Here is a 25,816-nt window from a genome sequence, read left to right as displayed (position 1 = left end):
AATAAGGTCACGGCATAATCATGCCCTAAAATAGGCCAGAGTAGTTGGAAGATAAAGGGGAAAACAGTAAAGTGACATTTCATTCCAAAGTAAACCACAAATAGCGAAGGAGATGAGGAATGTGAGAAATAAACAGTGGTCAAGGCTGAGGGGAGGGGCTTCAGGCTTCAGGCTGTTGGCTTGTCTGAAGACGCAGAATGTGCTAAATGATGGCCAATGATAAGGAAACTTTATTATGAAACCATAGACTATTATCTCTCAGGAAAAATCACAGATAAAGTAAATCATGTGACAAACAATTCGGCAATGATCTCTATATCTTTCAATTAAATCAACTGACAAATTTTGTGCCGCTGTATACCATTGGTCAGTGTCGACCCAAGAGCTCCCCAGAGAGCAGATGTTAATAAAGCTGCACATGCACGAAATGCTTTTTTTTATTGCATACCTGTTAGAATGACCAATTATGGGCTATCCTTGTGAGAGCTGAGATCAGGCATCGCCATGGCACCGGAGGAACGGTGATGTGGAGCACGCACTGCACACGCGCTCACCACGCTCCGTGCGGTCTCTGCCTCAACCCGCCGGGCCACGTGTCCGGCACAAACCCAGCGCCTTAACACTCTGAACCCCAGTGAGACGAGCAGCCGAACTGAGCCGGGAACTGCACTCATGGCAGGTCGCCCTCAACACGGGGAGAAGTGCTGAACCGAGCACAGCTCGAAACAGCCGCTTAACGCGTAGAAAGACACAGAACTGAACGCACAGCAGACCTGCGATCTGCAGCAGCCAGGGAGATGGGATCAGGCGCTGTGCTTGTGAGGAAAGGAGCAGATATCCAGGTCAGCTGTGAGCTGAGCACCTCACCTCCTAATGACCAGTGTGTTAATGAGTCGCCCTGGGCCCGGCTCTGTAATTACCAGCACCGCCTGCCACCTCAGCACTCAGCCACGGTAAGGGGAACTTCAGCAGAGAGCGTACAGCGTGTGTGTGAGCTGCACTGCAAGCATCGCACTGGAAAACATTCGCAGGAATACTCTTCCTTAGGACTGATGCCTTTCACTGCAGAATAACAGCTGTTTATAAGTTTCATTTATTCTTTAATGTTCTCCTAGTATTGTGCCAAACACCCCAGCATGAGGAAAGCTCAGCACACATAAACATACTCTCACACACACACACACACACACACACACACACACACACTTGCACTCACACTCATGGAGCTGCAGTGAGATCTGCACATGCTCCTGGGTAAGGGCCTGAGATGAGAGAGAGTTTCGGGGTGCGACGGTCGGGGATTGGGGCGGCTTTACTTACGTTTCCGGGGGAATCCTGAACTGCGCGTTCGCGGTGAGGCAGAGACAGCTGGCGCAGATAATCCAGAGGGCGAACCCGACCCACGTCCTGCCGCCCGGCCTCGCCAACCCGCCGCCAGGGCACCACATCCTGCCCTCTGCTCCGGTGGAGAAAGACAGCTGCATGTAGGTAGCGTGTGTGGCGTGTGTAGCGCGTGCGGTGCGCGTGTGCATGCACTAATCAAACACGCTAACAGAAGAACAGTTTCAACAATTCAGCACAGAATTCCTATGGGGTCATGTGCACAGAAGGGTGGGCAGCCGTGCTGGAAGTCGTGAAAAGGTCCCGGCGGGGTGCCTGTGTGTCGGTGGACTCATATCGGCTCGCCGACCCCTCCTGAGCCTGGGATTCTAGATGCTTCCGTTGGGTTCATCGCTGGAAAGCCCGGCTGTGTGACCTGCCCTGAGTCCCAGCATGCCCGCGTCCACCTTTCGCAGCTTGCTCTCTGTCTCTTGGCGATCCCCTCCTTCCCCTGCTCATCCTCCCATCCTCCACACTCCCCCGCTCCGTTCACTCAGTCCTGCTCTTGCTGGGACGTCCCGGCAAGAACGAACAGGCCAGCGGCATTCCCCTCTCAAGACAATCTGCACCGGGACTGCACGCACGCACAACACCAGCAGTGCTTCCTCCTAGTGACACTCCCCACAATAGAACTCTACCCTTTTCCAATTTCTCTGGGGGGAAAAAATCATCAGAGTTCCTCCAGCCGAGATGACCTGGTTACTCCAAGCCCATAGCAGGAAAAGATGTCCTGCTGTTCAGAGAGTGTCCCGGGACAACAGGAAGCAGCCATTGGGCTTCAGTAGCGGTGGACTGCCTGCTCCGTCACCCAGTTTACCGTGTAATCCACTTGGATTAAACCCTCCTCCCTTCCATGGGTTTACAGTGGTGGAGAGAGAGAAGCAGAGAGAGTGGGTGGGTGAGAGAGAGAGCGAGAGAGAGAGAGGAAGAGAGAGGGAGGGTAGAGAGATGTACAGGGGAGGGGGGTTACTGTATCAAAGAGGATTATGGTGATTTCTGGAGACAGGCTCTTGTCTATCCAATCAGAGTTGGGGAAATAAAAGCTCCAGAAGATTATTTTGTAAAGAGACTGAGACTGTAGTTGGGGCCTGGCAGCCCTTTCTCGTACTGACAGACTCCCGTATCACCGGAAAGCACATGTACACACAAAAAAGCCCTTCTTCCTGCCAGTGACCACACAGGACCCAGCACAGCCATGGGGGAGGGGCTGCAGAGTCTCAGAATGTTCCAGAAACACGCTGCCATGGTTCCCCGGCGCGTACGCACTGGGACCGGGCGGCACTGCGGTTCTGTTTCACACGCAGCCTGTACGTGCTGGAATGGAGCAGCGCTCAGAACTACAGAGGTTTTATACACCCACTGGGGGCCACTATCCCATGATTCTCAGCGCCCTTCAGTGTAATGCCTAATCCTGACACTCTGAAATACAGTTTTGGCTGTACATTACAGAGAATGTAATTTGCTGTCTCTGCTTGCTTCAGCATTGCCACACTGTACGCAAGCATTTTGTTTCAGAAAAGAATAAAGTGAAATCAGCTTTAAATACTAAAGTGTAGAATAATCTAAAACAAGCCGTCTCACATCTTAGCCTGCACTATTCTGAAAGCTGTCAGCATTATATCCCTAAGTGTACTGTGTGATAGCGTGTAAACATACTGTCTGTCTTGCACAATCATGCATACACATGCACAAGTTTACCAGGTCTCCACTGTGGATTTTTACGGACACTATGGTCCCCCATTGGTTAAGTAGACAAGAACAAACACGCATGTGCACACAGACGGAAGGATGGATGTGTTTCTCTGGTTATCTTCCTCACTGTCCTAGGCCATATCACTCCTGTATCAGTTCACACCCCACTAATCTAGCCAGCTTGGCTGAGGTCACATGACCTTTCTGGGCAGTGCTGGAACACACCTGCTACACTCCATTGCAAACACACTCACTTCAGTGAAGTACAATCCCAAAAATGTCCTCGTTTTAATGCCAAGTGCAGGAAACTTACGAGCCGGTTCCCCTTCCTGCAACACCATGCAGTCATTCATAAGAATGATCGTTTATCTGCGTTCTGCCCTGTCAGAGACACTAATGCACAGCAGTCGTCTCTCTGATACAGAATGTCATTTATCTGTCTGTGCCATTACTTTTTCATGCCTCATTTCTCCTGAACTCAGTACAGTACAGCATGTTTCTGTTTCTTTCCATCTCTCTCAATTAAACTGTTTTATGCTTTATTGACTTTTCATATTTCAAATCCACATTAGCAAAGCTTATATAGTTAATGGAATAAGAACAGAACAGTTGCAGTTATGACAAAATTCATAATAATTATATTGGGAGATTGATATATTGTAGTTAGAAGTAATAGCTATAAAAATAATAAAACTGAAATCTAATAATAGTGGTTTGACATCATCCAGGCTGATTACAGCAAGCTGTCGAAATGCTAATAGTAAAATGTAATGACTAACAGGAGCTAGGGCTCTGTGTCAGTCCCTGTGCAGATAAAATGCTCTACCTGCAAAGCAGACACTAGTAGGAAATAAAAGAACGAAACACTTACCTGGCTCTCTGGCAGTCCAGTCTGAGGGGGTGGTACCCTGGAATAACTTCTCTCCACGTCGTCTACGTCCCAGATATGCGTGTGATTGGTGTATAAAAGTTACCTAGCGCCAATCAGTTTCACTGGAGATGGCCATGCTAATAATGACAGCTCTAGCTAATTCCAGTGTGTACAGTGTCTTCTCAAGAGCAGAAGGTTAAGGACCTAGTTCCGTGGGCTGGCTTTCTGTGTCTCTATGAGTCCACCCACACCATGCCCTGATACCAGCCCCCCCCCCCCTTCACCCACTGACCCTCAGCGTCTCTTCTCTCCCTCCAGATACCCAGGTTCCTGGGGAGTACCCCCACCCCCTGCCGCTAAGAAGAGCAGCCATCGATTGGATCACAGCGAGGGCCAGCAACTCCCTTTCTCTCTATCAGCCAGACCCGGTGGAGTGGAACTCCCGTGGACACGGTCCCCAGGAGGGCTTGAGAATCACAGAGTGGCCTCTGTAATGGACTCTCACACTGGGACTCGAGGTGGCCCGGGACAGGGTAAGGTACTGCTGGCCCTCTTGTGAGGGGACTCCACTTCCACGAAGCCTGTGCCGTAAATAACCCGTTCCTAACGACCTGGTCCCACGCAAACACGGGCTTATCTGAGAATGAATCACAGCCTCTGAAGCCACTCTGCACGGATTGTTATGAGTTTTCATTTGTTTTTCCTTTATCCCTTTTCCTTTTTATGGCTGTTTTCAGCTAAATTTGGAATGGCTCCACCACAGAAAGAAAAAAAAATGTTTGGGAACATTTTTTTGAGACTCCCCTCCCCTCCCCAACCCTCGCTCTCCCTCAATGACTGTTTTTTGTCCATTGGACAGTTAGCTCACTTAAATTTTGTGTCAGTCAAATTTAGAGCCTGCTGTCACCATTCAGAAAAAACGGTGATAAACCAGAAAGGTGGGGGGAAAAAAAGCATCTCTGTCCTCTGCATGTCAAGAGCGTGGTTTTCTAGCACCTTCTGTTTCACCTGATGAAACTACAAATTAAGGTGACAGACCTCTGCTGCTTAAAATTTAAACAAATACACCCGACATTGATACAAACCACACAAGCTCTCCACTCCTCTTGCAGTAGCTCCCTGGGGAACGGGCAGCGGCTTCCAGTGATGGTTAAAGAGCTTGGGGAATTGGATGGTATCAGTGCTGTCACAACGATGCCTTTCTCCTGTTAAGCCTCCCTGTCATGGAGTGACAGGTAGAATGAGGCCACGAATCATTTCTCCACAACCCTGGGGGGGGGGGGGGGAACTGTCACCCCATTTAGAAGCCTGATACATGAGGGATGCCATCCTTTTTGGGGCTAACAGATGGGGCTTCTGAATTGCTCAGTTATTATTAAAGGCGCTTGTCATGACTTCAGGCTGAACCTTGTAGCCTACACAATGCTTGCGGCCTACGTCTGGGTGAGGCTGGGCTTCCTTGGGTTACCATTGCAAAAATTCCCCCTTGCTATACCACAGGCAACTAAGGTTTGCTATTTGTCAGTTCCACCTCCCCCTCCCCCTTGTAGTACAGTGTGGCCTGCACAGTGGAAAATAGTCACTGTCTTAATTATAGTTTTTAAGAAGCCATTTTTACCTCCATTTCTCTCCTAGAGTAGCCAGAATTTTTACAGTATTAAACCTGTGTTAGTCTGCTTTCATTCACCTTGGCAGAACTGCAAGCAGAATATTATTCTGTATTACAGCGTAGTTCAGTTTGTGCTTCCGCCACAGGTACCAGTGATGTAACGGTGACGTCAGAGCAGAGCTCGTGGTGACTTTTCACGTCCGTGTGAGAGCAGAGGGACACACTAATCAACTGGTGTGAGACTTGGGCTATGAGGGAAAATGGCACTAGTGATGCATGAGAAATGAGCGGACAGTGGGCTGCGGTCGTCCACAGAGAATGGAAATTTACCGGCGATAACTAAGCAGAGGGAAGGGAGAGCCAGAGTCCAGAGGCGCATCTGTTCCCCGCGGACTCACGCTGGCACAACACTCGCCCACTCACCCCCATCTCCGCTCCCACGGGACCCAATTCAAAAACTGTTATTGGGTTGTACCTCCCACACCTGACTGGGTCTGACAAACACTCTCTGAAAATTGATTCGGAAAACAAATGGTGCTTAGGCCCGTAATTTGTTAAAAGACCATCAATAACCCCCGAGGAGGGAGACTGAAAGAGAAGGCTGATTTCCATACTGGGATAATGGTGATGAACTGGACTCTTCTCGTCCCCAAGGGCGCTCAAATCTTAATGATGCAAGCGCACAGGGATTTTTCAAAATTGTTCAACAACATGCATGCTGCATTTCTTACGTGCAAGTTATGCAGTATTATAACTGAGATAGTTTACTTCTGATGAATTCTGTAATGCTATAAATGTAGGATAATTTCCTAATTTTTGCTAATGTATCTACTTTTACAAATTTGACTAATTCAGCTATAGTATAGCACATATGGTGTAAATACCATAAATCTCTAATCTCTGTAGTACTGCGTATTAAAAACTGTCACCAATAAATCTTGGTATTTTTATGTATTCTCAGTATTACCCTGTTCATAATATCAGGAAGGGACCAGATTAAAGAAAGAAAGAAAGAAGAAAAATTACTTGACTGATTTGCATTAGCAGCAAGCTGGAGATTTGGCAAATACCATTGTTAAAAAGAGAAGAAGGATGCGAATTAAATGTGCTTTATTGTGATTTTTATAATTTGCCAGGTAAAACAAGTCTGTTTAAAAAACGTGATGCGTTTAAGATTTTACACAGAGGTTTAAGCATTATAACTGATCAGGTTGTAGATAATTGCTGGTTTTAGCAGTTTTTTTCTCATAAAATATTTTCTCATTTGAAGGATCAAGGCGGCATAAAATCTGAAGGATGACAATGTTTTGTGGCACAATATAGAAAAATATCTTCCATATTTTATAATATTTTGTAACATAAAATATTTTCTCTGACCCACTGCTTGTGGGGAAATCTGATCTGTAAATCAGTCTTACATGTGCGACTGTGAATACAGAGAATCTTCTGGAAAAGGGATTCTACTCTCAACTGTTAGCTCCTCTATCTCAACTGCAATAATTAGGGTGTTTAAAATCAAAGAAAACATCACTGGTATAATAGCTGCCTAACACACAGTTTAAAACAGTCATTTAAAATTCAATTAAATCACATGCGTGTCCAAGATTGACATTAAACTGCTACAGCAATGAACTGAGATATGTAAAATGAATCTGTTTCTAGGCAGCATGGAAGACCCATTAAAACAAACAGTTGAGATTGAGGAACAAACATGAATTCCCTACAATAAAGGCTGATTACGGGTCCACTTACAGTACTGTTCTGTCAAAGAACACGTGCATAAATGTGCTCAAAGGGCACCAAAACTTAAATCTTCCTGGAGATCTGAGATTGTGTATTGCAATAATGGCTCTGTAAGACTTCGGAGAGTGGACTTTAAGACTCATCTCAGTCTTCAAAAAAATAAAAACAAAAAAAAAATAAAATAACCCCTTCTAAGGAACAGCTGCCACTTCACTGTTCTGCGGTCATTGCTAGAGCTTATCATCGTATTAACTTCAATCTAAAAAAACTATTTAAAATGGCAAGACTTTGGAGCACAGTAAAACCTGGTTTTTTAAGTTCCTGTATACCCATGCGCACACATGGAAGGTAATTTTGTCAGATCAGTACACAGCCCCAAACACAAATGAATGCACTGTGCAGCGTTTCACAGCTTTTTTGTGACTGTGTCCTTAGAGAAGCTGCAGATGTATGCCTTGTAGATGGTATCCAGGAAGGCTGCATCAGTCTAAAAGACAGGAAATCAATGAAATAACGTCAAGTCATTAATTACATTTCAGTCAACAACCTGCCAACATGCACAATAACCCTGATTATTGCAGCTCAAACTCTATCAGCGCCGTTATGAATTAAAAGCACGAGCACAGAGAATTATGATAATTTTATGTCTCTTACACTGTTGCAATATCCACAGAATGTTTATTCAGCGTCGGTGGTTAGGTTATTAATTTCCTGTTTATCGCACCAGTCATGCACGCACTCAGCCAACAGCTGCGACTCCTGCAATCAGCTGACTCATCCAATCAGCTGTGACTCATCCAATCAGGAGTGACTCTTCCCAGCAGCCTCGTGTCTGCTCGCTCGGTGTCTCACACCCACTGGCTTGTTTTACCTTTATTAGTGCAGACGAAGCCCGAGGCAGTTAAAAGTTCCTCTCTGTAAAATGTCAGAGGTGACGGGGCCGTCTCATAAACTCGACAGCGCCGAGCATCACACACAATTCATAAAAATGACAGAGTGCTCAGCAGACACCCAGTCGGCCTGCCCGAGAGACTACGTTTTTTACCCAAGACAGAGAGCGAAGAGACTTCACTACCCACCATCTATGAGTTTAGGAGGGGTACCGGCTTATATACAGTATCCATACTGTTTCAAAACAAAACAGTGCAAGTGTACAGAGGCTGGATCTCCCCACACAGACCAGAGAAGGAAAACCGCTGTTAATGCAGTCTGAGCCAGTCAAGATGTTACCAACCGCAGTTCAGCACACCATTAAATTTACTTTCACTTTAACAGATACTGTCAATTAGAGTGGCTTTCAATGCAGAAGACCTTTAGTACATCCAACAGTATGCCGTTTTCACTCAGGGCAGTACCCTGCGTCTAGTGAAGCTGAACTGGCCCAAAGCGCTATGTATTAGGGGCCTTATTTCTGATGCCCCGTGTTAGTGTGTTAATGGAACGCTGTATCTGACCAGTCCCACCTCTGGGGGAGCTGGGGTGGGGACTCACCTGGATCAGGTGCAGCAGGGTGGCCTGGAGCTGGCTCTTGGTCAGGGTTCGGGGATCCTCGGGGGCCTGGGGGGGCATCGGGGGGACCGGAGTGGGGCTGCAGGCGATCCCAGCCTTAGCCGATTTGCTCTGGGCGAAGACCATGGGGGACATGAGCAGAGTGGGGGACGTGGTGACCGGGACGCGCTGGGGGGAGATCCCCTGGGGGGGGGGGGGAGAACAGGGAGACACAACTGATTGGATACGCAATCTCTACCGCCTCTTCACAACTTCACTGTAAATGAGATGAGAGCTGAGCTCTGGGTTTGGGCCTATCTGATGAAATAATCTGGTCGCTATGGTGACGCTCCACTGCATCCAGCGCGGTGTTACCTGGAACAGAGGGTTCGGCTTCTCGGACACCATGGGGCCGGAGGGCTTGTCTGTCCAGCCGTCCAGGGGCATGGCGGGCAGGGACTGGGGGTGGGGGTGGGGCTGCAGGGTGGGCATGGCTTGGGGGTGGGGCTGCAGGGCGGGCATGGCCTGGGGGTGGGGCTGGGGGTGGGGCTGCAGGGCAGGCAGGGCCTGGGGATGGGGCTGCAGAGTGGGCAGGGCCTGGGGGTGGGGGTGGGGCTGGGGGCGGGGCTGCAGGGCGGGGTCCTGAAAGCGGGGGCGAGGGCAGGCCGGACGGGCTCTGCGCTCAGGCTCTGCTCCTGCTGCACCAGCTGCAGCCGCTGCAGGAGCTCGTGGGGGGAGACCACGCCCGTGCCCTGGGGGGGCAGCTGGGGCTTGCCGGGGCTGAAGAACAGGGGCTTGGCGGCGGGGTGGTGGGGGTGGGGGAGGGGAAGGGCTCCCCCAGGCCGTGGTGGCCATGCAGGGGAGGGGGCTGCTGCAGCGGGGGAGGGGGTGGGCACAGAAGGGGGGGACGGCGGGGGGGTTCTGGAACAGTCTGTGAAGGGGGTCCCTGCCCTGGCAGTGGTGGGGGGGCTGCAGGACCCCGTTCTCGCAGAGCCGGTTTTCGGGGGACTCGGACACGGGTTGCAGAAGCTCAGTCGGGGCCCTCTGGGCGCTCATCAGCTTCTGGATGGCGGGGCAGTGCTGGGGGGGGCTGCCCGACAGGGGCCCCCCCGCGCCCGGCCGGGCCGGCTCCTCGTAGGACAGGGAGCGGGCCACTGCCGGGCGGGGCCCTGCCGGTCTGCCGCCCCCCGACCCCGCCTGGGGGGACACGTGCTCGGGCTGGGACTGCGCCCCAAAAAGAGCAGCCAGGGAGAGGTGCCTGGGCTCCACATCGCTGTCCTGAGAAAGAGGAGAGAGCAGCGCAACAGAGAGAAATAAGCAAATAATCAATCTGTACATGTTCTGTTATTTGCTCATGTTTCTGTTCCCTTTAGTCATTGAAGGGAGGGATGTTCCAATAAGGGTGACTAACGCTTGCTTTTAAGTGCCTTGTCATTTTGTTATTTAAAATTCTTAGACAACACGGCACCAAACCTATTCGCTGTCAGGTCAGAAAAAAAGAGCATTCCAGAGCAGCTAAAGCAGGACAGGGAGCGGTGAGCCAGCCACAGCCCAGACTTCACAGCAATGACTAAAGACGTCGGGCTGGACACGTTAGCACACCGTCAAAGCGATTCCCGGTGATAAAAATCTCCAGTTACCGAAAAAGAGCTTCGCCAAGAGCAGGCGCGCCGCTCGCCGTGTTCCGGAAGATTCAGTGCGCGGCTCGAACGCCGCCCGCCGAGGTGAGGGTCGCTTTCATTCTGACGCCGGCCCGCAGATGGGAATCGGGCGTGACGGAAGAGCCGCGCGCGGGCGCTATCTCGCCATCGGCAGGCGCGCTCCGGGGTGCCTCAAAACCGAGCGCAGCCTGGAAGGATCCGCGCCGTCCTTTGGGCCTCCTCCCCCCCATCTCCCCCCACCCCCGTTTCCCAAATCTGGAGCGCCTCATTTATTCGAAGGCCGGCCTCGCGGCTATTGTGTTCCCCATCGATTCGGGAGATCTGAGGGAACGCGTCTGCCCTACAAAGAGCGCGCCGACAGTATTTTACCGCTGCGGCCCACAGCTGCGCAGTCACTGCGTCAGTGGGGCGTGTTATATGCGCAGCTGGCTCATTCTGACTGCAGGCACTCACTCAACCCCGGGGTTCATCGCTCACCCCCAGGGTTCATCACTCAACCCCGGGGTTCATCACTCACCCCCAGGGTTCATCACTCAACCCCGGGGTTCATCACTCAGCTAAAACGTGATGCTTTAGCAGGTCACTCCACTACAAGCAACATCTAGGAAGACCTGACAAACACACATAAATTGTTTTGAGTATACCCGCTGTGTTTAGGACAAATGGTGTAAAATTTTTTACAGACAGATCTATGGCTCCAGCTACAGAAGAGAAGCCCGCAACTCGCAACTTCAACACAGGCCAAGCCCTGTAAATGTATACTGTCACCATAACGGATCGCTCTGCTTTTCTAACTTGAGAACACGTTCCAGCTGTGAGTTTAGAGAGCGTAACAGGCACCGTCTGAGCGCTCCGTGTGGGACGGAGAGAATGGAGATAGCAGACAGGGCCCCCCGGACCCCCCACCCCGCTGGTTCCCGTACCTGCAGGCTCTGTTGGGCCCCGTGCGCTCTCTCCAGCGGTTTGACGGGAATGGGTTTGATCAGGTGGGGGTTGTCATAGATCACGCTGCTGCTGGCGATCTCCTTCGGCTCGGAGCAGGGCTTTCCCTGGGAGGCAGGAGGGAAGCGGGGGTGGAAAAAGACAAAGAGCCGACATGGAACGTGGCGAGGAAAACCACAGAAGAAGAGAACGTCAGCATAGAAGTGAGTCTGCTCATTTCCTACCGCTAAATTACAGTGACACACACACACAAAAGAACAGAACAAACTTATACTTATTTTTGTGCACGTTGTGCAATGTTAACGCGTGGACGTGGCTCTGAGCCATACAGGCGCTTTATACATCAGCCCCACCTAGTGGCGAGAGGGCGCGCCGGCAGCCATACCTTGTCGTACTCGTCCCGAGCTTTGGTCAGCATCTGCAGGATGTCGACCCCCTTGCTGTCCTCCATGCGGACAGCTCTGGGGGACACGTCCTCGTCCCGCTGGGCCAGCACCTGCTCCTGCCTCGTCAGACTGGGGGGGGGGGGGGGGGATACAGGAAAGGGACTGAACCGGGCACCCCCAAAATACACTAAGCCCTCACAAGGGGTACCGCATTACTGATTAGTGCAGTGGTTAAGCAGGCCTGAAACTGAATGCCCACGTGACACAGTAGCATTTCCAGCTGGATAGGAGGATAGAATACTGTATATAAAAATGCTTTGGAAAGGTTGCTCTGGATATGTAGATCAGCAGCAATAATAACCAATTCTGCTGAGAATTTCTGAATCAGCATATTAATGTATTCATGCTATAAAAGCCACATCTGGGAGAGAGATGTCAGGCAAAGGACCTGAATACCAATATGTTTGATGACGATGACTGTGTGACAGCTAATGCAGAATGGGCCACTCTCACCTGTGATACAATTTTGTTATGATATCATCTTATTACATCAGTTTTTTTCATTGGCTGGGAGTGGGTATGTGGATGTTTTTCGGTGTTTTTTCTGCGTGTTTATAAGACGGTTTTGAATGTGTGTATATCAGATGTGTGTATACTGACTGTGTGCTGCATATGGGTGTCAGTGATATGCATGTATGAATGAGTGTGTGTGTATGTGTGTGTGAGAGAGAGACTTGTATGTACCGCACTCTTCATGGCCCACTGTGTATATGACTGTGTTTAGTGGATGTGTGTGTGTTTTGTGCGAGAGTGGGTGTGTTCAGTGTGAGCGTGTGTATGGGTGAGACTTGCCAGGTGGTGTATTTTTAAACCCACTTGAGCATAAAGGGGGGTGAGGTGCGAGTGACGTACTCTGGAGCACTCAGTAAGAACCCTGGCGAAAGCCTGAATGGGGCCTGGAGACGCCAGCCCTGCGTCTGACCCCCGCGCCGCGGGGGGGCTGAGCGCTGAACGCACCCCAACGAGCCGCCACTGATGCTCCACAGGCTGGGCTCTGGCTAGGTCACATGACCACAACCATTTGGTTCCTGGGAGGAGCGCTGCAGTGGAACCGTTAAGCAAGGCGCTTAGAGAACAGCAAGCCGTCCAAGCAAGCGTTAAATATAGAGACTTTCAGCCTTCGAGGCATTTAAATGTGTAGATGGTCTATCAAAGCATTACAGGTTGGCATTGATGCATTAAGGTCATCGGGACCTTAATGTGCAGAGCGGCAAGGTTGCTCCAGGTGTGGTCTTCCCAGCATGCACCACTGCGTCTAACCCCACGCCACAGAGACGAGACACTCACTCCTTCATCAGCTCGGCGATGCGCAGGCAGTCCGCCTTGTCATAGAACCAGATACCGTAGATGGACACTGTAGATGAAAGCAAAAACAGGGTGAATGACTCAGTGAAAAAGGAGGGGGGGGGGAAGGAAAAACAGGCACGTTCAAAGGAGACCTGACCAATCACAGCCCACTTCCCCTTTATGCAACACCGCTTCAGCACCGCTGCGGCAGTAATGTCATTACCCAGCAGATACGCTCCAATGACAAAACGGCACCGTAGGAGACAGCATCCGACAGGGCCCAGGCAGCGGATGCCGAGCGGGAAAACCAGCCGCAGTGACGCTTTAAAATAAACTTTCTGGGAAGGCAAGAGCCCGAATTCCTCAGGGCCTCTACGGCCGGTTAGGAGGTGCAATCACATCTGCTTTCTGTGCTCTTTCAGTGAAACACACTCCAGGAATCCACATGTGTTCCAGACAGGAGGGAGGGGGAGAGGAGAGAGGAGAGAGAGGGGAGGGGGAAGAGAGAGGCAGGCAGGGCTTTAAGCTTCCTTACACAGTCCACACCCACACTCCTGACACGTTCCCAGACCTCTTGCGCTGGGACACCGTGAGACTGCCCACAACAGCAGCACACAGAGCTCCCCAAGTAACACAGCTTATAAAAATACTGTATCTGAGTTCAAGGTTATGTGAACAGCAAAAAGAGCAGCCTTTCTGATGTGATTTTGATCTAAAATGTATTTTATTCTGTCCCAACTCTTCCTTTGAAACACACACAACAGATGTTCACAAAATGCTGGCAAAAAGCAGAGATATTATTCTGTTGTTCTTTTTATAACTCCTTGAACTTGATGAAGAAGAAGGTGCGTGAAAAGAAGTATTTATGAGTCTGCTCCTTCTGTAGAGGTAGTCTGCTGTAGAGGCTCATCTGAGTAGTGGTGTGAGATAAGTGGTTTGGAGGGCAAAGACAGGGGCAGGCTGTCCGGGGGGGGGGGGGCTTGGGGGCGGAAAGCTGGAATACAAACGGCGTGTGTAAAAAGCCGTGCTGACAGTCAGACAGTGAACACTTCCCCTCACCTCCACCTGATTACAGCTTCAAATGGGAGCCAGGGCAAGATAAGGCGGGCAAAAAGAGGAGAGAAGAGAGATAGACAGGCTAGGGGAAAAGGAGGAGAGTGGAAGGAGATTGGCGTGCAGGCCCCTGAGTGGGCGACACAGATCCCTAAAGGGGGGGGGGGGGACCTGGAGCTGCTACTCTGTGCTGCTGAGCCTGGGAAAGGACAGACCTCACACGAGGGAGCGATCGCTCACTTTCTGCAGGGGAAGGACCAGGGAAGGAGCCTCACGCTGGGATAGGGCATCCCCGTCGCTTCCAGGAGCCAGACAGAGAGAGAGACAGAGAGAGAGCGCACCAGGGGGGGGACAGGTGCTCCAGCGTTTCACTCAGGCCCACGTGCCGCGCGCTTTCGGGCGTTTGTTTATTTATTTCTTTTTTTCCCGCCCGCGTCGCGCCTCCCGCAGACCCGCCGGAGGATTATGTTGCGGGGGCTGTTCCGCCGCAAGCAGCACAAGCGGCTGGAGGAGGAGCCCGAGGTCAAGTTCAGAGGGAAGGTGATCTCCGAGACCGAGCTGGAATGCACCTACGTGCGCCCGGGAGGTAAGGCCGCCTTTACCGCCGCGCGCCGCGCCGTACGCCCGCGTACCCGGCCGCCGCCGCACCACACCGCTTCTCTCGCTTCGGGCTGAGAGCTCGGCGAGGCTCACCGTGGGAAAGATGATCTGACCTCTAAAAAAAGCCCTATTTTACAGCCATCTTCCACTTGTTTTTGTTTTATTGTGTTTTTGTAAGTAACCATAATAGATATACCCGAGGGAGAGTAACTTATTTTTCGCGCTGCCGAGACGCTCTGTCTGTTCTCAGGAGTTCCCACAATTCAGAGCATTAGTATGAATGAGCCAAACTTTCATTTCATCATTCCACGATAGATTTAAATGCGTTTCATGGTACGCTTTGTGAAAATGGACAAAATATTTCTTTCCTTGCTTATTGCAAAACCTTACCAAGCAAAACCACAAAAACATTTGAATACACCCCGATACACAATTAATAACACTTTCATAAATTTCAGCCTGGCTTCTCTCCATTATATAAACATTACATCTATCCCAAAGCAGCTTATTCCCGTCACTGTTCAGCCCACACTGTGAAAACAGAATTATCTGCAATTACAAATGTCTGTACAAATGACACATCACTACTACTATGCAAAGGCCGAGTTTCAGAATTCGGGCAAGTAAATGAAACCACGTTACCAGCCATGCTTGAGCTAGAACAGTTGCTTGGCACTAAACAGGAGCCCTCCCAGTCCATCTCAGAACCCTGGAATCTCTTAAGTGGTGTCACTTGGTGGAGACGTTCTCTAGCCCTGTACATCCACCGCGGCCCTTATAATAGCGTATGTGTGTATGTGCGCGCGTGTGCCTGTTTGTGTATGCCTGTGGGAGAGAGAAGGAGAAGCAGTTTAATCTTATCTGGACTCACTGGCCAGGTCCCCGGTGTTGGCAGGACGCTCTCGGGAGAAAACCAGCACAGACGCACTCAAACCCGGGCCTCCTGCCACCAAAATACCTCTGCACCATAAAAGGAGCCGTAGGCCCTCGACGGCAGAGACAGCTTGCCTCTGTCTCTCGCACAGCACTCGCCTTCCCTGCTCATAGTTTAAATTAAGTACAATAAATGAAGTGCTCAATAACTGCCGCCGCGTTCCGAGCCAAGCACTACAGCCGAGATCTCCCTTGTCACTTTAACTAATTTCAGCCACAATCTTAACATGCGTTTTATAAACAGCTGATTCCAGGTCAGGGTAACTCAAGGGCAATGGCCTGAAGCCCTGTCGTGTGTCAGAAATATAATTTTCATGTCTTTATGTGTATTGAATGTTGACCTTTAGCTAGGTTATCCTAAAGCTATTTTGATATATTTCCCCCCATTTTGGAATCATATTGGCAGGCTACTCTCATAACTGCAGCATTCTCTCCGTAAACTCAAGAGCACAGACAGGCTTGTGTCCTCCTGAGTGTGCGCTGCCTCTGCTTTTTGATGTGTGGTCACTGCGTCAAGGGCTAAATTTCACGCGCAGCTAGCACAGGCACACTGTAGGCCTCCGTCTTGCAGAGTGAGATGAAAGGGAAACCCCTCAGACTGAAACCCTCCTTCCATGGGCAACAAGCCGAACTGCGCATTGCCCCCACAGGACTTCCAGCTGCTCGCACTTCTGTTCTATGATTTAAAATAGATAAATACAAAAATTCACTCACAACGGGCATTCCTATAGAGCAAGAAGGGGTCCTGCAGCTGGAAGTCCAGGTCCTTGGTGATGGGTTCAGTCAGGTTGTCCATGTTCAGTCGGTTCATGATGGTGAAGCCATGTCTGGGAGAGGCCAACCTTGAATCCAATAGAAAAATTAAATGTTCAAATCAATATTAAGCAAAGCTCTTAACAGCAAAGCTCATGGTGCCATACAAAGCTAAAGGATTTGCACACTTACTCTAGGACTTTCATTTGAAACAAAAATTAAGAACTGGACATTTAAAGACTGATCATAAAGGTTTTTCCTTTGCAGAAGGGTACCTTATGAATTATTCTCATTTATCTAGTTCTGGAGTCGATATCAATGTGAATACAGTGAAGTGAGCCTTCAAGCATGCAGGATCAGGGCTTCAGTACAGTGACAAGCAAGCTAAGTATTAACAGAGTTGATTTAGCAAGCTAAGCCCGTTTGGCCAACCATAAACGCATTACGCGTAAGCTTGCAAGTGGGCTCAGTCAGAGTAGAGATAAAAGCGGTTTCCGGGGTCCATACCTGGTATATACAAATAAGGTTCCTTCTACATCCGTCTTCTCCTGCAAGATAAAAATAAATAAATATATACTATATACGTATATATGTATATCTTTGTTCTAACTACGATTATTTTCACCAGAGGCTCTGTGCCCCGCCAAACTCATTACAATATATTTTAACCTAACGTGAATACACTTATTTAACTTAATGTAGTTATGCACATCGTGAAGTTCCACTCGCGCGCGTCATTACGGGACATAGTCCAGGCCACACATAGCCTACATGTTCCACCCTCCAGCAGTCATGGCTATAACCACATCTTACCAACATCCTTCTTTGTTACTGCGGGTATCTAACACGCACTACAAAGGTCTATTTTTGCTGGTGACATAAGAAGTTCAGGTATCGTCCTACAGGCTATTGATTTGAATTTGGAAAGATTTAATGTGCACAGGGGTACGGACTTATTCTTTAACGTAGTTTAATTAACAAAAGAGAATAGGGAAAAAACAAATCTAAATCTATATCTACTGATGGCACATTCGTTTTAGTGTATTAGATATTTCTTGGTAAGTTAGCTAGCTAGCTACACTGCTAAAAAAATATCGCACGAAGTTGGTAATGCTACATAGCCCGCCAGTATTATCCGCTCAATCTTACCCATTCATTTGCTCTGTTGCTGAAAGTATATAACGCCACTTGACTAGCCACATCTACTATGTTGTTGATGTAGGGGTCTTGTCTCTTCAAAGCGGCAAGACTTATGTCCAAACCTTTTGCGGCAAGACAGGTGCCCGTTCCAGCCATACTCGCAGTCATTGTTCCCCTTCAATTTAGCTAACGCGCGGGGACCAGTTGTAATGATCGCGATCTGAACTGCGCAAATCAAGCCCCACAAAGTGTTTCCAGGGATCTGGATGCTGTTTGCTAAAGATCAAAAAGCCGAGGAACGGAGTTACACTGGAAAAAACAAGAGCCTTTTCGCTCCTGCTCAACTATTTTGGTTGGCAACCCGTAACTCTGACAGGAGCCATGTTTCGTTTTCGGAGGTTGTAAACACCCAGACTACAGTAGTCGCACTACGCTTGGAGTGCAGGATGTCCAATCGACTGCGGAGCGATCTCAACTGAAGGGAGGTTCAAGCATCAGATTCAGTCAGGCAGTGCTCGTTTAAAGCATACAAATTCATTACATGCACGTGGGGTGTTTTAACAGTTTGGATCTTTTAGTTGAATCGCCATATCTTTACTTCTCAAAACCAGCTTTGTTAGAGTCATTATTTTATTTCAGCCGTGTATATGGATGTGGTTGTACCAGGCCGTAGAACCTTCATCTGTCAAACCTTCTTTTGGCTAGTTGGAATTTTTGTTATCAATCTGGCAAGCCTGACAGTCACATTGACTTGTATGTAATAATACTCATCGTGTTCCTTTTAGACTAGTGTGTATTAGGCTTATGTCTAGGTACTAGGGTGGGTTGTGTTAATTTTGCACAACTAAACTTTAAAATACAGCCCACTAGTGTAGAAAAAATGTAAACTTAGTGCTATGTACTGTGTGTTGCAACAAACCCTATGGTTGCAACCAGTCCAGTTGAACTGCGTTGTGGAACTGTGTTCTTTCCTTCATTGCACTGTTTATTTGTGGCTCCAGGGGGCAGCACTACCTTTTTCAATCGAATTGGCATATAGCCTCGTTAAGGCGCGAAGCAGATTTTAGGCTATGACTCCTACTGAAGCTGCTGGATACTGGGGAAAAATTATTTCGTATTGCTGCCTAATTTGACCTTTATAAAATGTATTCACACAGTTCTGTATAATACGTAGTGTGACTCAAGCTTAAAATCGATACTCTTTCCATTATTCTTTGGGAATTCCCAAATTGTAACATCTATGTAGGGTACAATTTTACAAAAAATTGTTGGACAAAGAGCACAAAGTTCGCAAGGGAGACTATCTGGATACATTTTGTTTGCCATTTATCTTTTACAAGTCTTCCTCAAGAAGTTTGTGTAATGTGTATTTAATGGTCTGTAGCACTGTGCATGACAAAAATTATGAATTAATACCAGTGCTCTTAAGCTTTCTGAGATGTTGAGTACATTTGATTGTCCTATAACTCTTGCTCCCCTAAAATAGGGGGGGATTATGTATTTATAAATTACCTGTATATGGCCCAAGCTACAAACACATTTTTGAATATTGTCATTCACTTACAACCAGGAGGAAAAATAAGAAAACGGGTAATTTAACTGGATTGGCCCTTCATGCGTTTGATTATGATGGGGTAATAGTATAGTATAGCTTAGGTACTTGCAATTACCTGAGTTATACTTGATGGTTGCAGGTTTAATTCACAGCTGGGGCACTGCCATTGTGCCCCAAATCAGCGTTCTTGTTTGAAATTCTTTAAAAACCTAATCTGTGTTAGTTGCTATGGATAAGAGCATCCACAAAAGGCTGAAAAGCCATGTATGTCATCTACTAATTTGAAAGTATCTATTGCCTTCACCAGAATAAAAAGGGCCAGGACTGATTGCTTTGTATTATTATTATTATTATTATTTGAGGAGACGGACATCAAAGTGCACCAGTGACCGTGGATGAAATGCAGGGTCTGACCGCAGTGTTTACACAAAGATGAGAAAGCAAATCCCGTGAGAAGTCCACATGTGGCAGTGCTCTGGACAAACATAGATACCTCTCGCATGCATAGATAAGCAGATGGGAGGCAGGGCCAGAAAAGAAGGCACCGTTCAAAAGAATTAAGATGCAAATCTGAAAAACGTAACATACCACAAGCTGCTCTCATGAAAGAGGCTCGCAGGACCTTTCCCATGACCTGACTCTCAGAAGCCAAAACCCTTTGGTGGACTTGCGGCCAGTTCTCAGACATCAGTAAAGAAAATCATCTGCCTCCAGAGTCACATCAGCAACATAGGTTTACTGTCTAGCACTATGACATGCAAATTAGGTTAATTTAGTTTATGGGTAGCTATGGGTGTATGGGCAAAAAAAAGCAGTATAACCTTCAGGTTATGCCGAGTATAAAACGACTGTAGTGGGGGTTTTTTTCTCGTTTTTTTCCTACTGATTTCCCGACTTCACCCCTCCAAGTTCCGTGCTGGTGTTTGTATCAGGATTAATTCACAATTTAAACCCACCTTTGTCACTGCATCGAAATAGAACTGATGCCGCTCTATCCTAAATGCTTATTATAACTTACATCCTATCACTCAGTTACTGACCTTACTTGCTATACCTCACTACTAACAATTCATTGTTTATTGTGTGGCATAATAGTAAAATAGGACTAATAAGGGACCACGCAACCCTTCTAGTGCATCCTAAATTCATTTTGGTACACATGCCAAAAATCATATAGGCTGAAAAGCTGTTCTCAGGAAATGTAAAACAAAAAATATTGGATTCTTCAAAGAATAAAAAACGTTTGCAGCTGGCTCTGTTAGTAAAGATGATGGCTGGACCTTACAGTCAAAGTTTCCAGTATCTCCTACTGTGAGGTCCAGAATTATTGAAACCTTTGATAAAGATGCGCAAACAGCCTGTAGAAAACAAGCATCACCATTAATTAGATATCTTGTAGTGTCCACACATGCTGAAGATATTGTCCTTCATTAATGATTCAATGGAATCAATCAAAATAACAATTATTTCGAGGTATATGTTTATTTGAAAAATTATTGCCACCCCTGGGATTAGTACTTGGTGCAGCCTCCCCTGCCAAGTATAACAGGACTGAGCCTTTTCCTGTAATGATTGAAAAGGTCGGAGAACACATTTGGTGGGATCTTGAACCAATCATTCATGCAGAACTTTCCTAGATCCTTGATATGCTTATAGGTTCGGCAGAGGCTACCAAGTTTTTGGTTAAAATGTCACATGCCAACGATGGACATGGCCAAAAGTAAGATGGTCTCACCTGACCATAGCACCTGGTTCCAGTCATAGTTACAATGTTTAGCGAAATCCACGCACTTGAATTTGTTGGTTACTCTCAGTAAGGGCTTTATTTGTGAAAGCGCCTGTTGGTGTGGCTGTTTTGTTTTATGTTTGATTTTCAGTTTTCAAAATGCAGCTAAACTCTGCAGTTCATTAACTCTGATTCTTGGGCTCTTCTTTGCCTTCATCCATCTTCCTTACAATGCATGGGTACAGTGTGCATTTACATCCTCTGCTTGGCAAGTTTACAACTCTTCCGGGTGTTTGACAATTTTTGTTAATTTCCCTTACAGTGGAATAGAATGTTTAAATGTGACTTTTTTTTGAACCATTACCTGATTCGTGTAGGGGAATAACCATCTTTCTCTTTTAATTTGACAGTTCTTTGGCTTTCCCCAAAGTGATGGAGGATAAAGAGATTTTACATCCATGTTTCTTTATTTTTAAACCCTGTTGAAACAGGAAGTGGTGGAAGGCCACAATACAGTTCCTTAAGGATGACAGGAACTTAAATAAGTACAATTTTATCGCAGATTTAGCTTTTATTTTATTTAAAAGAATCTTTTGGCATGTCAATTGTTTTGACATTTCTGGGAGAAAAAATATCATTAGTAAATACAATTATAAACACATTTAAATACATTTTCTTAGAATAATTGTATTAATATTAAATGACATAGTTTTCCCATATGTCTGAGCATAACACCTAGCTCATTATTGTGTTGTTCACTTTATGAAGCCTTTTTTTCTTCATTTAAATCCAGGTTGCCAATAATTCTGAACCTGACTATAATTATTGGTTTTTGGCCAACTGTGACTGGGCAATGGGACACAAGTGACCTCATTCCACTGGAGGTGTGATGTTTTAGGCTGACCAGGATTCTGGTTTCTGCTGCATTTGCCCCTTCAAATAATAATAATAATAATAATAATAAGAATAATAATACTTTTTGTGAAAAACAATTTTTTGTTATAAAATGTGTTTCACTGGGAGATGGATTTATTCAGATGTATTCCAGCTGCATTGCCTTCATTAGCACAATAAATGAATGAGAGTACAAATACAATGATCTTCTTTGAGTGTGTATCCTAATCTCCTTTGGATTTCATGATAAAATATCTTGCTTTTCTTTAGAAGGAATTTGCGTTTTGTAGTCTAGCTAATGAGACTAAATCAGACCCAGATGTCTCCAGCTGAATAGTCTCATGGAAATTATATTGAACAGCTAAATTTATGAGAATTTCCCTACCTATTATTGATTCATATATCTTTGACATTCTGTCTGTAAAATTCTGGTGAAATGATGAAAATGTTATATTTATCCATAATCTTAGCCATCATCTGATGAATTGGTCCTACTGCAATACATTTTTCCACTTCTTGTAAATTTACAATGTGAAGTCTATAGTGCAATCCTTCGCAAATATGATAACCTCTGTATTTTAAGGATGGAATGGCTATTAATCATTGCACCGAAGAGAGATTATTGTACTGTTACAATGAATAATTGATTGCCTTATGAGTGCACTAAAAATACACCTGGGGTGCATTCAATACATGGAATGGAATCGTGAATTGTGTTTAAAGTTGAAATAATGCTGAATTGACCGTCCAGTTGCAAAATACTCCCTGCAGGCCTGTATCCGTGAATGAACTTGTTCTCAGTAAGCGAATCCAACAAGTATTGATAATGTAAATACACCCTACTTAAGTGAAAATATGCTATAGCCTATGTACTGCCTAATCAAAAAAAATCATAAGGTAATAGGCTACTATACAGCTTAATTGTAATAATATAATGTGCCGACCACATATTATCTTGCCAATCAAATGGGAAAAATATAGCCTACTAGCCTAAAGGTTGTAAGTACCCTTGAAGGGTGTTCAAAATGTTTCAGACCGCTTCCACTGACCTTCTCCTTGAAGGGCAAAATACAACATCCTGAAATCATTAGAATTCAAGAATGCCGCACAACAATTAATTAAATTTACATTGCTTTCTATGAGCTTCTCCCAAAACTTGTCCACAATTGGCTGACGGGACACAGAGTCCAGATGGTGAATGCACTGCAGGTGTCCTGCTGCATCTGGTGCACTGATGATGGCAATGTTGTCAGAAATATTCTGTGTGTTCTAAGATGTGATAAAGAACAGGTATGTTTGGAGCAATGAGTCCAAATAAGCCCAAATGATTGATTTGGAATCATACTGTATTCATAACTTTTTGTTTAACGTTAGCTAAAATTAATTCATTCAGTGGGTCGGGAACTGCCTGAATTAGTTAAATTAAACTCCCCTTTAAAAAGAAAGTTTAAACTCTCCAAAACCTATGGACAATGCTGTATGTCTTGAGCCACGATAATCTTTCCTGGAAATCACACAATCATCAAAAAATGCTGGACACATCTTCATTCATCTCATGTATCTGCTTGGACTCTCTCCTTAACAAACGCTCATTAACAGCCACTTTTTTTTGGTTGCACGATTACAAAAGATGTGAAGGCAAATTAACAGTGTAGCCAAATGCAGTAATACTGTCCATGCCATACATTTTTATGAGCCTTGGAGCACTGGAAACATTCATTGAATGTAATCCTACTCAGTTGCAACAAGAAGGTGTTTCAGGAAAAACAGCCATGGAAATCAATCTAAACTCCCACCCCAAAGCTAGCTGAAGATATGGAATTATTGTGTTACTAACCTGGCTCTTAATATGCAAGAGTTACAGTGGGAACAAAAAGTCCGAGGACTCTACCAAGAACTAATTTATTATTGATCAAGGGCTAATTTCAACTCTCACATAATACATATGCATCCAATAGGGTCCATATTTACTCTACAGGGGTTGATTTAACACTGAACGTTTTACTGTGTACAATTATGATCATCTATACATCATATTCAGGAATCATGTAATTTTTTAATAATATAAGTCAAAAAGTGTGTATTGAAGGTCTGGTAGGCCTACTTGGTGTGTCTGCCTTTCACCTTGATTACTGCCTTCACTCTGCTTGGCACTGATTCCACCAGCTTATGCAGCACCTCATCTTCCATTTCATCCCAGCACTTTCTTAACACTTCTCATAGATGATTGGTTAATGTTACTTGATGTTTTGCTTTTTCCCTGTTCAATTGTTCCAACAGATGTTCAGTTGGGTTCAGGTCTGGTGATTGTGGTAGGAATGCCATCCTAATAAGTGCCCCCTGTTCTCAATAATGTATTCTTGATTAAGAAGTGTAATTGGACTATCATAATTGCACGTTCCTTGATAAATAATGAAAATACCCAGGACCTGGGGTAGTGTCCTCAAACTTTTTGTCCCCATTGTATATATAGCTCAGTTCATTCATAATCTATAGGCCTTATTCTGATTTGTTATTGTAACTATTTTTAGTAATCGTAACTATTGATTATAGTAACTAATTATATGGATTTATTATTTAATAAAACTTAAAAATATTAGATATACAGCCTACTAAAGATAATTTAAAGACGGCTTTGACAGAATTTCATTTTAAACAAAAGCCCATTATAAGACAACATAAAGGAAATAAAATATTGGCAAACTATTCAGGAAGCTTTTATTGGCTCATATCTTTATTAGATGACGTGAAAATGGTGAACAGTGAGATACTGTAGCAAATTGGTCTGCCAACTCCAGGGAGCTTTGTAGTCCCAATGCATTGTGTATACAACGCATATTTCAGCCACATTTTGCCAGGGAGATTGTGCTCTTGGAATGCGTCTGTTTTATGGATACATAACGTGTCACTCCTATAATTAGAGTTCACATGTTTCAAAGAAGAAGAAAAAAGTTTTAAATCGTGGTTAGCTTTACGGCCGCCTGGAGAGCACACGGGGAGATAGAGGGTGAAATGTACCCAGACAACGACAATCGACGACAGGTTAAAATATCCACCCTCCTCTTGCTCTCCCTTCTTCTTTGTCTAGGCAAACGAATAGCCAAATCGAACACCGTTAGAATTCGGTCTTGCCATTTTCTTCTATCCCCATGTAGCGCAAGCGAGTCTGGAAAATCACGGACGGTTTATTCTATTTTGTAGCGCAATAACATCTGGAACCAGTCAGGGAGTCTACAGGGGAGGGGGTTTAATCGTCACCCCCTCTCTCGCTCTCCCCCTCTCTTCCTTCCACTAGACAAGTATTACTGCAGAGAGGCAGCCGACCGCTTTCCGCAGGGCGAGTGAGAACTCCGCTTTTCTTATGGTTTGGAATTGACAGAATTCGGATCGCTTAATGAGACACGTCATATATTCCTGTTTTTGGACACCATTCTTGGAATCAGTTATAACGGAAGATTTAACCGCGTGAAATCAGTTCTGGAATATACACACCTTTCTATTTTGTTGCATCGAGAGCTTTTATCTTTTCTTTATTCTGCAGTGCCCGCGCCCGATTTTGTATCTTTCTATAGCCTGTGCTTTATCCATTTAATGCAACTGGAGGCAATTTGGTACTGTTTGATTATCACTAGCAGCAAGTGGGTTTGGTATCATGTTTCTTAGGTAGGGCCCGGATGTACCGAGGATGCACTGGTTCGTTTTCTTAGGTGGTTCCAGCGAATGTCTATTTCTGTTTTTTAACTCCATAATGGGGATCAGGTAATATTAACTAAAACACAAAGAGGGAATATCTCAAGATTTCCGTAATTCATTTTTATTTTTTTCCTTTGATTTATTTTTCCTCCTTTGATTATTTTCCTCCTACCCCTCCTCCTTTTGCAACCTTTTCTTCATTCACCTACGGATAGAGCTGGACCACATTTATGGTAAATGCAAGCAAAAACATGTACATACCGGAGGAAAACCTTGAAAATCATCAAGGTAAGGTTTACATTTACTACGTTTATTTTTAAATAGTTTTTAATATTATGACTTTGTTTTCA

The 25,816-nt window shown here is 46.0% G+C and overlaps 3 protein-coding genes across 11 annotated transcripts in view; 1 reads left to right on the top strand and 2 right to left on the bottom strand.

Annotated features, from left to right (window-relative positions):
• cacna2d4a (calcium channel, voltage-dependent, alpha 2/delta subunit 4a) overlaps positions 1 to 4,173 on the bottom strand; it is a 112,029-nt gene extending 107,856 nt beyond the window's left edge. For 2 of the 6 annotated variants that reach the window (XM_064343367.1, XM_064343369.1), the window contains exon 1: positions 1,321 to 2,436. In XM_064343367.1, the coding sequence (XP_064199437.1) occupies positions 1,321 to 1,532 (212 nt within the window). In that variant the 5' untranslated portion in view covers positions 1,533 to 2,436. Of the gene's footprint in view, positions 1 to 1,320; positions 2,437 to 3,943 lie in introns of those variants that run through there. The other 4 variants (XM_064343366.1, XM_064343364.1, XM_064343363.1 and 1 more) reach the window with 3 other exon arrangements.
• Positions 4,174 to 6,645: 2,472 nt separating this feature from the next.
• On the bottom strand, positions 6,646 to 18,053 carry dcp1b (decapping mRNA 1B). The gene is made up of 9 exons (XM_064343370.1): positions 17,608 to 18,053; positions 16,966 to 17,006; positions 16,420 to 16,547; positions 13,120 to 13,186; positions 11,772 to 11,901; positions 11,368 to 11,493; positions 9,159 to 10,061; positions 8,787 to 8,987; positions 6,646 to 7,782 (listed from the first exon to the last, which is right to left on the bottom strand). Exons 1-9 carry the CDS (start codon positions 17,764 to 17,766, stop codon positions 7,702 to 7,704), a joined length of 1,836 nt encoding a protein of 611 aa, XP_064199440.1. The 5' UTR covers positions 17,767 to 18,053; the 3' UTR covers positions 6,646 to 7,701.
• cacna1c (calcium channel, voltage-dependent, L type, alpha 1C subunit) overlaps positions 14,379 to 25,816 on the top strand; it is a 231,996-nt gene continuing 220,558 nt past the window's right edge. The window contains exons 1-2 of one of the 4 annotated variants that reach the window (XM_064343360.1): positions 24,665 to 25,532; positions 25,682 to 25,754. In XM_064343360.1, coding sequence (XP_064199430.1) covers positions 25,697 to 25,754 — 58 coding nt within the window. In that variant the 5' untranslated portion in view covers positions 24,665 to 25,532; positions 25,682 to 25,696. Of the gene's footprint in view, positions 14,759 to 24,664; positions 25,755 to 25,816 lie in introns of those variants that run through there. The other 3 variants (XM_064343362.1, XM_064343361.1, XM_064343359.1) reach the window with 3 other exon arrangements.

This window comes from Anguilla rostrata, chromosome 7, assembly GCF_018555375.3.
Source record: "Anguilla rostrata isolate EN2019 chromosome 7, ASM1855537v3, whole genome shotgun sequence".
NCBI classification, from domain to species: domain Eukaryota; kingdom Metazoa; phylum Chordata; class Actinopteri; order Anguilliformes; family Anguillidae; genus Anguilla; species Anguilla rostrata.
This window is presented reverse-complemented; position numbering and strand designations above follow the sequence as displayed.